Source organism: Monodelphis domestica, chromosome 7, assembly GCF_027887165.1.
Source record: "Monodelphis domestica isolate mMonDom1 chromosome 7, mMonDom1.pri, whole genome shotgun sequence".
In the NCBI taxonomy this organism is placed as follows: domain Eukaryota; kingdom Metazoa; phylum Chordata; class Mammalia; order Didelphimorphia; family Didelphidae; genus Monodelphis; species Monodelphis domestica.
The window spans coordinates 183,311,663-183,325,914 of record NC_077233.1 but is presented as its reverse complement, the minus strand read 5'-3'; the positions used below and the strand labels follow the sequence as shown (position 1 = coordinate 183,325,914).

General features: G+C 35.2%; 1 protein-coding gene across 6 annotated transcripts in view; it reads right to left on the bottom strand.

Moving 5' to 3' along the window:
- The window catches only part of CLEC16A (C-type lectin domain containing 16A), a 248,519-nt gene that overhangs the window by 158,429 nt on the left and 75,838 nt on the right, over nucleotides 1-14,252 (bottom strand). For 2 of the 6 annotated variants that reach the window (XM_056806144.1, XM_007498644.3), the window contains exons 11-12: nucleotides 5,852-5,981; nucleotides 2,675-2,775 (exon numbers count right to left, since the gene is read on the bottom strand). In XM_056806144.1, the coding sequence (XP_056662122.1) occupies nucleotides 2,675-2,775; nucleotides 5,852-5,981 (231 nt within the window). The remainder of the gene's footprint in view (nucleotides 1-2,674; nucleotides 2,776-5,851; nucleotides 5,982-14,252) is intronic. The other 4 variants (XM_056806145.1, XM_007498645.3, XM_056806146.1 and 1 more) reach the window with 2 other exon arrangements.

Sequence of the window (14,252 nt, the reverse complement as noted above, 5' to 3'; positions counted from 1 at the left end):
GATGTTCTTGATGTGTGGGTGGGTGTATGTGAGACTTCAGAATTTTTAGGGAATTAAGTAAAAAAAAAAAAAGAACAAGCCATGTCAGATTAATCCTATTTCTCGTTTTGACAATGTTACTGGACTGGCAGATGAAAAGAATACCATAGACATAATTTCTGCTAGGTTTTTGTAAAACATTTTATATGATTTCTCATACTATTCTTGTGGTCTAGATGGGAAAGGCAGGGGCTAGATGATGGTTCAATTAGACTGACTTGAACTCAAATGGCTGTAATTAAAAAAGTTACTGATGATTTAATATCAATTTGGATAGAATTTCTAGTGTAGTGTCCCAAGAATATGTGTTTGGCCTTGTAACATTTAAAATTTAATAGTCAACTTAGATAAAGATATAGATAGAATAATTATTATCAGATGGCACAAAATTGAGAGATTCTAACACAATGAATGACAGTCAGGATATAAAAAGATCCTGATAAGTCAGAATGTTGAGCTGACACCAAGATAAAATTTGTGACAAATTTAGTCTTAAAAATGAATTTAAAATATAATTAATTTAACTATCACAATATGGAGGAGACATGGCTAGGCCTGTTGGGTTTTGGCAGATTCTAAGTTCAGTACAAGTCAATTGTATGATTTAACAGACACAAAGAGAAATACAATCTTAGACCATTTTGAGGGACTAGTTTCCAGAACTATAACTATATTCCTCTGTTCTCTGAATGGTCTGACTTCATTTGAAGTCTTTTTGAGTTCTGGGCACCACAATTTAGAAAAGACATTCATATACTGCAAAGTGTCCAATGAAGGGTAATCAGAGTTGAAAGGAATATCAGAGACCCTCTGTCCAACCGCCTCATTCTTCAAATGAGGGAACTGAAGTCCACAAAAGTTAAGTGACTTGCCATGGGGAGTACAGGTAGGATGTAGAGATAGGACTTGAACTCGGATCTTCTGACTCCAGAACCAATGTAATTTGTGCTTCATGATATAAATGAACTTGACATGATGCAGAAGACTAAATGCAGAAGACAGGATAGTTGACTTTGATTATTCAGAGGCTATCATGTTTAAGAGGAATAAAATTTGTTCTGTTTAACCCCAGAGGGGAGTAGTAGGGGCAAAGGGAAGAAGTTGCAGAGAGCACCTTTAAATATAATTTTTAGGAAAATTTCCCTAGCAATTAAGAGTTAACCTAGGGAGTCTGTAGATTCTTCTTCAGTAGAGATCTTTAAGCAAGGGCTCGATGACTACTTATTATAAATGTTTTTCAGGTACTAGATGGGCTCTGATGTTTCTTCCAACTTCAAAATTTTGTGATCTGAGAGAAGCTACCCTAAGTGACCTCTTCTGTTCCTTCCAACTCCAAAATTCTATGAATTTTTGAATTTAGAAAAAAAAATTGAAGCTAGACATATAGCTTTGGGAGTAAGCTTCATAGTGGTGATAGTTATGGTAGTAATGAAATCACTGAAGGAAATATCAGGTAGATTCTACCTCTAAGTATTTCTCTTTTGAAATTCTCTGGATTGTGTGAGGTTAACATATCAAAGAGTTTATTTATACAAAAATACTTATTAAAGAGTTTCCAAAAATCTCATTGAGACTTTTCTCTATCAATGAGTCCAAGTATCATTTGGGACTTAAATCAGTCAGAATATATTAAAATATTATTTCTCTTCTTCAAAGAAACACAGATAGTTCCGGTACAGTTGTTTTAATGTATTTCCATGTTATAAACTGCAAAGGGAATCTTCAAATAGACAAAGTCCACTGATTCCAAGGTGCCATCATGCAATGGGATGAAGGGCAGGAATTAAGTGACCTGGCCTTGCATAGTCTTAATCAGGGCATTCTGGCTTTAAGGTTCTTACTCTATCAACTATGTCAGTGAATGAAAGAATGCTAAATACATTTTAAAACAAGAATCATTCTAATCACAGAAGGCTCTAGACTCTGATGTTGATTACTTGATCAAAATAAGAGAAGCAATACTGATCTTCTGAAAAGACTCTCAATTTCACATCCTTTATAAATACTCTTTATATACATTAGGAATTTAATTAAACATAAAGAGAAAGACCAAAGTGATATATCAAATGATTTTGGTAGTACTGCTAGGAAACACATTAAAACTACCATAATCTTTGTTTCATAGTGAAGTGCTAGGAAAAAACCAAATGAATATAAAATATGAAAAATACTGAATGTCACATGAAAATACCAAATGCCATATGAAGTAAAGAGGCATTATTAGGAGATGGAGTCAAAAAATCTTGGATTCAGATCTTGTTTCTAATATATTTTAGCTGTGAATCCACAGGCAAATCACTCAACCTTTCTGTGAATCTAACTTAAAGATGAGTTGCTTATCTTTAATGGTAGAAGTTTCAAGCTGAGAATTCCCTACACTATGGAAATCATAGGTCTAGGTCCACCCCTAACCCCAATTTTTAAAAAATTTATTTTTGATATTGATTTTTTCTGACATATGTATATGGAAAAACAAGCTATACATCCCATTTCTTATAAAGTAGAATTACAGAAACTGTAATAATGTTAGCTATGAAAGAAATCCCTTAATAAAAGCATGTTTTATTTCTTTAGAAAATGAAAAGATACAATTTTTAAAAGCATCCATACTTATCAGGATAATTTAAAATCTTACCTTTATTATGAGACATGGCATATAGAAGACAGAGCACAAAAAGGGCATGATAATCATCTTCAGGATTGTCCAATGCATTATATACCATATCAAGGAAAGGCCTATGAGAGAATCATCAAAGAGATTAGCATTCAATGTATTATTATTTGATTCTACAAAAGTCTTAATCCAGTGCCTCTTTGGGGTACAGAGGTGACCTCATGAGTTCTCAAGCACCATACCAATAAGAGCACAAGTTGCAGCACTTTTTGCTATGTGGGAAAGGAGATAAGAACAATTCCTGTAATAAATGTGTTTATTTTTCAAGGCTGTCTTTGTCTTTAGCACTCAGCACAGTACCTAGCACATAATAAGTGTTTAATAACTGTTTGCAGACTGACTGACCAAAGAGACACTCCACAGCTCTCAATTTTTAACAACTCAGACATAGAAGCCCTTTACTCCTTATATCCTGGGGCAAAGGATTTGTGACAGACTTTATTGCCCCTGGTTCCCTGAAGCTCTGGTACTCTTCATTTTGTTTTCATTATTTTTTACTCCCTGTAAATTTATAGAAAGCCATCTATTTCAAAATTCTTTTTATTTCTCCCCCACCACTCCAAACCTACATATACACTGGTCCTAGAAGGAGAGTTGAAATACTCACTGCTCCCCACTACCACTTGCAGATATTCTCTTTGTTGTAATATTCCATTATTCCATATTGAGACAGGGAAAAGGAAGATGGGGTCTCAAGGTGAAAAGCCTCTACTTTCTATCCTCATCTGAGAGACTGGGATAACTGATGATATGCGAAGGTTGAGGAGAGGAATAAAAGATTGGTAGCTTCTCTGTTGAAATACCATATTCCTGGAGGAGCAGGTAGGTAGAGCATTATTTAGGAGGAGCTGCCACACTGAAGGTACAATTAAGATAACACTTCAGTTTTGTGACATCCTTTAGCACTTCAGTGCTGAAGAGCATTAGCAGCAAATGGTGGGAGTAATTGGAGTTTGGGTTTGACAAAGTCCGAATGTCTGTGGTATATTTTTTATTTTGATTTTTTGCACTTATTATAAAGATATTTTATTTTACCAATTACATGTAATAACGAATTTCCACATAAGGTTCCCAAAGTTATATGATCCAAATTGTCTCCCTCACATCTTCCCTTCTCCCTCCTAGAGCTGGCAGGCAATTGGATCTGGGTTATACATGTATCATCATGCAAAACATTTCCAAATTGTTCATTTCTGTAAGATAATAATCATAAAAAGCCAAAACCTCCAAATAAATTAAAGTGAAAAATCATATGCTTAGATCTGCATCATGACTCCAATCATTCTTTCTCTGGAGGTGGATAGCATTTTTTGTCATAAAGTAATAGCCATTACTCTTCAATTGAGTTAGTCAACTGCAATTGATTAATCAGTAATCATTTATTAAATGCTTTCTATGTGCCAGACACTGTGAAAAGTGCTGGAGATACAAAGAAAAAGTAACAACTTCTTTGATCCTAAGAAGTTTACATATAGTCTATTGAATGAGACAATGTATTTAAAATAAAGCATAAAAGACAAATATAGAGTGAATAGAAAGTGACAGTAGAGAAGAAGGCATTAGTATCTGTGAGGATCAGGAAAGGCCTTCTAGTGACACACTAGCTGAGTCTTGAAGGGAGCCAGGGCTTCTAAGAGGCAGAGATGATGAGAGAGTCTTCTAGGCACAGGGATAAGGTAAAGAGACAGGGCACAGAATATGCACTGTAAGGAAAAGCAAGAAGACCAGAATTGCTAGGGAGGTTTAGGATGACTCCACCACCCATACAAATCTTTTGTAAGGCAAGCATTTATAAATTTTGTACTATATCCCACTGTTAATTCAGTTAAGTGGTAAGATACCTTTTATTACACATAAGAAGCACATAAGATTTTAAGAAACTCACCAAAAATGGCATCAATTAAATTCCATAAGACCTCTAAGAAAGGTACTTTTAAAATTATTTTTTAAATTAACTATAAATACATGTATATAACATACATACATACATATGATAAATCCATATACACATAGTATCTACTAAATTACAAAAGATATTCACAGGTTGCAGCAACTGGGATCTGCTTTTGTTCAAATAAATGTTTTAGAGTTAATTTGGTCTAGAAATAAGTTCCTTGTTCAAGTCATAAAAATGAATTCATTCTGGGTGAGTAGATAAATGCAGAGGTATGCAGAAGATACTGACAATCCCAGATTAAGTCAAATCTGAATCAAAATTTGACTTCTTAGAAGCTGTACTATTTGTATTTTTAAGATTGAGGTCATATTGGAGAATTATAAGTCCTACATATGTGTGTGTATACACCTCTGTTAAGAGTTAAAGCAAGGGGGCAGTTGGGTGGCTCAGTGGATTGAGAGTCAGACCTAGAGACAGGAGGGCCTAGGTTCAAATCTGGCCTCAAGACACTTCTCAACTGTGTGACCTTAGGCAAGTCACTTAACCCCCATTGCCTATAAAAAAATTTTTTTAATTAAAATTATACCCTCTGGAGACTTTACTAAACACTTAGATGGAGTCAATATTACATCTTGTTATACATCTTGATATTATCATGAGAAATGTCCTAGTATATTTGTACCTAAAAATTAAAAAAAAACAAAACTTCAGGTTGAACCAAAAAGATTTAAGTTCACCCTACCATCACCAGAATGATTATTTAATCCACACCCACAAGAAGGTGACCTTTAGTAATAATTAGTCAAATAAATTATGGTAGGCAAATCAAGTAGGCTAACTATGTATAATGGGAAACAGGAAAGATAGTGATGCACATAACAAGAGGATGAATGACTATAAATGCATCTATATTCAGACCAAATACGGTATTTCTCAAAATTTTTATGACAGTGCCAAGAGCTGGCCAATTTTCAGGGTGATACATATTCTTTAGGATTGACTCCAAAATCTAAGTGCATCAGAGAAGCAAACATTTCATTTCTCAGTTAAGTTCCATAAAAAGGAAAAAAATACAGCAGTATAGTTGATATTCATCAAAATGGTTTCTTCTACCTAGCATGCATGCCACAGAACATAATTTTTCCCCTATCTAGTGGTAAAATATAAAAGGAATTTGCCATGAAAGACTTAAGAAAAGGGAATAAGATATGGAAACACAATCCTCATGTGAGAGAACCTACCTGTTCCACTGTGTGGTTTCACTCCCAGAGGCAGCAGCACTCTTCTCTTCATCCGTTGTATTCTGTTCTGTCACTACAGAAATGGCTAATTCGGTTAGTTTGCTTCGCTCCATGATTACCATCTCTATTTCTTAAAGAGAATAAAATTCATTTTATTTGATGAAGAGCCCACAGGAGAATTTCTGATGCAACCAGGGTATGTTTTATAAATACTTACAATTACAGTGGTAAACAAATATAAAGTTTCCAGTAGTATGGCAATGTTTAATAGTAACTAATTCAGGTAATACAGTTCACACATATGTGAAAAATAAAATTATAAGTGCAGATAATGATTTCTTTAACTATAAGCAATGTTAAGAAATATATTTCTGATTTTAATAAGGCAACAAGAATTTCATCAAATGTTCTACATCAGTACATAAAAGATATTAAATGCATTCTTTCATTTGAAAACTAGGTATACTTTCAAAGTTTTTACATTGATTATTTTGAAGACTGCTCTGTTTGCCCATTTCTTTTCTCATTCTCAATTTACTAAGGGAAACGTAAAAATATTTTTTTTTCTTGATCAAGTAAACAAATCATTGTCACAACAACTTAAATGTTTGTAGTTTTCTGGAAAATTATAGAAAATCTTTTGAATTGATGCTATATTATCAATAACTCACATTTTGGGCCCCAAGCATTTATCTGCTCAAGTGGAAAATAGATGTTCTAGGGGAAGTTAGGTGGTTCAATGGATTGAGACCCAGGCCCAGAGACAGGAGATCCAGGGTTCAAATCTGGATGCAGACATTTCCTAGCTATGTGACCCTGGGCAAGTCACTTAACCCCCATTTCCAAGCCCTTATCATTCTTCTGCCTTGGAACCAATACACAGTATTGATTCCAAGATGGAAAATAAGGGTTTTATTTTATTTTTTAATGTTCATGAGCTACAGAGAAGCCAAAAAAATATTCTTTTTGCTCAATGCTTCTCTCTATTCCCCCTCAAAAATCAAATATGTCTTTATTAGCTTCCTATCATCTATGCATCTAATTCAAATGACACACTGAATTTCCAGCTTTTTCAAAATAACCATAGCCTCGTTTTCCATTTTAAGGGATCTATTTTTCTACCTATTATTTTCATTCCAAATAAAGGTCTTAGTCTTCCCTCTATCCCATTTTTTCCCCTACTTTACTCATCTATTCACAATCTTTCATACTGTTACTTGTATATCTCCATTCCACTCATTTTTTAAAAAATTCTTACCTTCCATCTTAGAGTCAATACTGTGTATTGGATTTCAAGGCAGAAGGGTGGTAAGGGCTAGGCAACTGGAGTTTAGTGACTTGCCCCAGATCACACAGCTAGGAAGTGACTGCAGTCAAATTTGAACCCAAGACCTCTCGTCTGAACCTGGGTCTCAGTCCACTGAAGCGACTGAGGTCAGATTTGAACACAGTACCTCTTATTTCTAAGCCAGGATCTCAATCTACTGAGTCATTTAGCTGCCCCTGCTCTACCTAATTTTAAGTTAAACTTCTTTTAAGTTTCCTTCCTCTAAAAAAAGCTTATTCTGTCTACCTAAGGAATAGCATCCTTTAACACAAAATAAAACTTTTTCAATCACTCTCTTCCAATCTGTGTGTATTTATATATCTGCCCTCCTTTGATGAATTACTGCTCTCCTTGCTTATTAGGATTGAAGTTCTAATAGGCACTGACCAAATTAAGTCACAAAAAGACTTAAAAAGTCAAGTACCAGGTGTAGAGTAAAAATTCTCCCAGAGAAAGTCTTTGTCTATCTAAAGGTATCTCCAAGTTCTCCCAGAGATAGTTTTTCCCTTACCTACTATTTTTGTCTTTGATTCCCTAGAGCCCAGCACATATATATGTCTGACACATAGCAGGCACTTAATAAATACTTGTTGATTAACAAGTCTCTGAGGAAAAAAAAAAAAGAAACACTACAGGCTACTTAATACATCTACCAAATAACCTTAGTAGCATCTGATAAGGGGAGTGAGAATTTCCACTCAATTCCCACTATTTCCCTTTATTTATTCTACTATATGCATCATCATTGTTGATAGATTATAATTCATCAGTTTCATATCCGCCTGGCTTCACTTTCTACTTCTGACATCAAAATAAAGGCCTTGCAGACCAATGGGAAAAAATATTTGCAGTATGGGAATGCAAAGTGGTGGTGGGACCAATAACTGTGTTCTGGCTACACATTACAAGATTTTCCCTGAATGTAGCTAATACATTTCAGGAGGCTGCATGAGGTTAACTTATGATATGTCAACATTTATGCTATAATAAACCTTTTTGTAACAGATTTCTACTCTATTTTTGTAACCATGTAAATAGCGAAACTCGTTTAGCATACTAAGATAGTCTAACTGGCATGAGAGGCAATATGACATAATGGATAGAACTTAAGAATCTGGGTTTGAGTACCCAGGGCAAGTCATAGCCTCTCAGCACTACAGCAATTAATCCTGTAAGATAATAAGAGGCAGAGCAAGTGTTGATCTGCATTTGTAGTAGAAGTTTCTCACCTTTGCCAGTGAAATCACAAATTCAGTTTTTAAAAAATGGATGTGGATAGTGGATTCAATGAAGTTTCTCCATTAAATTATTACGATCTTCACTTACACCTCCTTATCTTTTCCACAATAAACTACAACATCAAAACAAGATACCAGAAGTGTATAATAGAATCTCCTGACAGGACTAGTAGTTTAAACTCAAGAGAAATCCCACTGTATGAAAAACACCAAAAGGTAAATTCTCTGTCTAACTTGGTTTCTTCCTTATCCTTGAAGATTAATCCAGTTCAGACACAAGGCCTTTCTGATGGTCATATTTTACTTGGGATTCCTAAGGCTATTTTTACCTTGACCTAAAGTCAACTAAACTAATAGAGCTTCCTCTGTCCTCAGGAGGCCAATTGGCAAAAATCAGTTCCTTTTCGGAGCTTTTCTAAGCCAAGAAAATCCTCTTTTACTGCAGATCAAATACCTTGCCTAAACTGGAAACTAAAGGGGTGCCCATTGATTGGAGAATGGCTGAACAAATTATGACCCATGGATGTAATAGAATACTATTGTGTTTTCAAACCCTCTCCATTTCTCCTCAACTTAATCATTTTCCCAGTAGTTTCCTATTACTTATGTATCAAATTCAAATAACACTGATTTTCAAGTTCTTCCAAACTATCCATATCCTTAGTTTTCTACATTAAAGGATCTATTTCTCTCCCCATCATCTCTACCCATTTAACTCTATCATTTGAATTTGCATAAGTTATATGAGTCTGGAACAACTGTGTGAAGGATGAAGTTTATAGACTAGGAGATGTCAGAAGAATGGAGATCTCTTAAGAGGTTACTACAGAGGCAGCTAGGTGGCTCAGTGGAGGAATGAGAGACAGGCCTAGAGATGGGAAGTCCTGGGTTCAAATCTGACCCCAGATATTGCATATAACTGTGTGATCCTGGGAAAGTTACTTAACACCCATTGCCTAGCCCTCACTACCCTTTTGTCTTAAGAGTACTGATTGATCGATTCTAAAATAGAAGGTAAGGATTTTTTAAAAAAGGAAAGAAAGCTATTACAAAAGTCAAGGTAAGAAGTGATAAAAGTCTGATTTAGGGTAGAAGCTATGGGAATAGAAAGAAGGGACCATCAGCAAAAGTGGAACTTAAATCTACAAAACTTGGAAAATGACTATAAATGAAGGTGAGACAAATCAAGGATAGCTCACAGAATGCAAGTTGAAGTGACACTTTCTATTTCAAACATGTTGACCTAGTGATATCTATGAGACACCCAAGTGGAGATATTTAATAGGTAGTTGGAGATGTGGAACAGGAACTCAGGAGAGAATTAGGGCCTTGAAAATTTGAAAGTCATTTGCTTTATCTAGCAGTAAGAATGTGAAAAATGTGGATATGGTCAAGAGTCACACAGGATGGGTAGGCATGGATGAGTTAAGAGTTGCATTATTAGTGAGCAATGATATCTCAGATCTGTTTGATTGAGAATATGTTTTTTAATTTATTCATATGCCAAGATCCCTTTGGTGATCAACAGCACACTTCAGTACAGATGGTCAGAGTTAGAAGCTTAATATGTGGTCATAGAAATAAGAAAAATTCACTGTCCCACATGTGGCTGAAAAATGACTTTGGATTCATTTTGCAGTGCTTTAATCAACAGACCTAACCAGACACAAAAGAAAGGAGAAAGGAGTGTAGAAAAAAAGTGGTGCATATGGTAGAGAGAAGTTGTGTGCTACCAAATAACTGCCTTGGATTCCACTTAATAGCATCCATGACAATGACTGCCTGCTTTACATTAAACCACAGGCTGAATCCATTTCCACATGGCTTTAAAAGATGTAGAAAGTCCAAGTCTCTGTTGTCCAAGACTGCGGTTGGTGGAAGAAGACAGTGTAATCCTAGATCACTAAGTGAAGTATTGGGTAGCGTGGGATGGGAAGAAGAGTTAAGAACCCAAACAGGTCATGCTCCAATTATGAATCTAACAATTCTAAAATGTTTTTTTCAGGAAATTTCCTGGATTTCTATTTACTGTTTATTACTACTATTACTACTGTACTATTGCTATATATACTACTGTACTATTGCTAGTACAGTAAAGTATAACTATTTATTACTTCTATTTCACTAATTATTTTATAAATTATAATAACAATCACTTTACAAGGCTAATGTACATTTTAATCTCCTTACTATCTGTGAAATGAAATACCTTTCAGGGAAATAAAACTAGTAATTGCTAAATAGCTTTTGGTTAAAAAACTTAAAGAATTCTATCTCCTATTACCTTCAACCCATCAATCATAAGAAAAACAAACTCACTCTAATATATAATGTCAATGTGTTGAGTTGAGTAATTAATGATGCAAGATGAGGAGGCAGAGGATAAGAAAAAGACCCTATAATAAAGGCTAACCTGTTGTGAAAGAAAATAGTTTCTTGGGAAACCAGGAAAAGAAAGAATTTGATTGGCTCACTGTGAACAGAATTTCAAGAGGCAAAAGCATTTGAAGTACATATTATATATGGATGGGGGGGGGGGGGGATTGTGTTTCAGTACTGAATTTTCTTTGTCCTTTCCCTGCCCGTACACATACTCTTATTGTTTTATTCTGAACAGAATTAGGATGAATTCTGAATAATTTACTCTGGGAAGTTACTTACTAAAAGATGTATTTTAAAAAATCATACTAGAAGTGTCAATCTTCCTCTTCCCATGACTGAAAAATTATCATTCCTAATTCTCTCCACAAATGCTTTAAAATATTTTCCCACTTACCACACCCCTAATGAAATTATTAGAATATGACCACAACTGGTTTGATGGATAGCAAGAGAAAAGGGGCTCTCTGACAAATGTATCTAGATATATTTCATATCAATAGAGAACATCATTAGATTCCACATTGTGGACTTTCCTGCCAAATACAGATATATCTCTATCAAAAAAACTGGCATGGGGCGGGGGCAGCTGGGTAGCTCAGTGGATTGAGAGTCAGGCCTAGGGAAGGGAGGTCCTAGGTTCAAATCTGGCCTCAGACACTTCTCTGCTGTGTGACCCTGGGCAAGTCACTTAACCCCCATTGCCTAGCCCTTACCACTCTTCTGCCTTAGAACCAATACACAGTATTGATTCTAAGACAGAAGGTAAGGGTTAAAAAAAACCCAACATCTGCCATGTTCACCACCATTTTATGGTCTGATCTAGTCCTGGTTTAGGCAATGTGATCATCTAAGGATAACCTCCTTTGCTGGATCTAAGAAAGAATTTCCTGCTTTCTTTGGTAGAGTAAATAGAAATTTTGCTAGCTTCAGTGCAAATCAATCATATCTTTAAATTCAAGATGTACTAATGAATAAAGAAAGAGAAGGTCGAGGTCTTTAATTATAAAGGCTATAGTTCAGTTCCTCTAGTTCAGGAGTTTTAAATCTAGAGTTCAAAACTTAAAAAAAATATTTTAATAATTATATTTCAATATATCTGGTTTAAAACAATTATTCTGAGAAGTTCATAGGCTTTGCTGAACTGCCAAAGGAGTTCCTGACAGATAAAAAAAAAAGTTAAGAAAAAGCTCTAGTTTGAGCTACTATGATAAAACTGTTGATAAAAGGTAACTTCAAAATGAACATGTGGAATGTCAATTATTTACATAAACCACTATGGAACTAGCTAGTCTTCTAAGCAAGGTGTTAAATAGTTTATTCCCATTATTCAAAATTACTTTTCTTCTTCATACATTTACAAAATTATCTAATAAAGACTGTACATGCAGACTAGAAATTGAACTGAAAAACTAAAATGCACTTATACATAGAAAATGTATGTTTTTCTGGTCAGGAGGTTAGCATTTCTTCAGTTATCTGATCCCATGAAAGAACTTGTCTTTTTTTTTTTTAGGTCCAGTATCTGTAATATTAGATGCACTATGAACTTCTTTAATGGTTTCAAACTGAGTGGCCAAAGGCTTATCAACCAAGAGAGATCAAGATCATTTTTTTCATGCCAACCAATATATTCCATGTAGCTCTGTTTCTGGCATTTTAATGTGGAGAAGGTATGAGTATGGGTGCAACATTTAGGCTAATCTATTTGCTAATTATTTTAGCTATATAAGTTCAGATGATACAGTTAAGTAAGATCAAGATAGTGTTTTGCCTTATGCCATCAAGTGTTTCATATTTATACGCATGACCTTCCTAATTCCTTAGCCTATTTGTTTGAGTAAATGTAAGTGGGTTTGCAGCTATAAGTTACAAGTGGTCTGAACAGATCACAGTGTCAACATCTAGAAGATTAACTGTCCCCTCCCCAAAAAATGCTTTGGGGGCAGGAAATGCTTCATTTTATCTTGGTATCCTCCTCTCCTACTTCCACTCTTCTCTATACTCCCCTTCCCCTGTCAAGTGCTTTACATATACAAGTAGGTATTGGTTAGAATCTTTCACCTTTGAAAATATCTTTTTACTTTTTTAAACATTCAGAAAATAGGGTTGGCTGTTTCTAAGCTAAATCAGTCCCTTACTGCCTAAATCAACCTGCCAGGATAGACACAAAATGTAAGGGGAAAAAATGTTTTAAAAAATTAGGAAAGAGGGGAGCAGCTAGGAAGCTAAATGAATAGCACTTCAGGCCTGGACACAGGAAGTCTTGGGTTCAAATCTGGGCTCAGACACTTCTTAGTTGTGGGCAAGTCATCTAACTCCAACTGCCTATCTCTTACTACTTTTCTGCCTTGGAACCAATACTTATCATCAATTCTAAGACAGAAGGCAAGGGTTTTGTTGTTTTTTTTTTTCACTAAAAAAAAAAGAAAGAAAACTGGGAAAGAACTAAATGTACTGTGTATGGATAACAGAGGAGGTGGTAGTGAGAATAAAAGGAGGATATGTGAGTAAATAATGATAACACTTTCACCTTGCTTTTTAGGGCACACCTCTTCCTAACACCAAAATCTATAGATGAGGCAATTAAAGTTCAGATATCTCAAGGGACTTGACTGAAATAACAGTGAATCTATAATCAAGTCAAGACTAGAAATCACACATAAGCTTAGTGCTGGAAAAAACTTAAAAGCTTAATACAACTCCTTCATAGAATAACTAAGGCCAAGAGAGATAAGATGGCTTTCCCAAGACTACAAATCTACTAAGTAACAGAGATAAGAATTAAACCCAATTCTGCTTAGTCCAAATCTTTCCACTGTATCACAATGACTCTCTTAAATCAGGTGTCATCTTACAATTCACTTTGCCTTTCTATACATTGCTAGGAATATGAATAAAGAACTATATCCTCTTCCTATTTTACAAGAACTTCTGGAAAATCTTGAAGGTAAAAACTGGGTTCAGACCAATATATTACATCTTAGATTTTAATGAACTCCAAATGGACATTGTAAACTTTAAAATTACTCCACCCTACTTAGACCATACTTTAGGAGATTTGATTTAGCTACCTCCTGATTATAACAATGGAGATACTTGGTCTAACAGAATCAGGAAGGTCTTGTGAACTTTATATTGCTCCACCCTACTTAGTCTAACAAGGTCAGGAATGTCTGCACCCACACTTAAAGATTAAGTATCTAGGAAGATGGCCTTTGATAGGCATGTGCAGAAACAGCTGACAGACCCCTGGGCTGTCCTAAGTCAAACTAATCTACCATTGGTACAGAAAAGACGCAGGAAAGTGACAGAAAATCGTCTACTATATAGGGTGTGTCACTTCCTCTCTTTGGTCTCTTTCCCCAGAGAGGTGGATCTGGCTGGTGACTTTCTGTAAGCAGGCCTGGGGGCCATTCAATCCTGAACTCAGCCTGGAGGAGCTCCCTCAGACAGC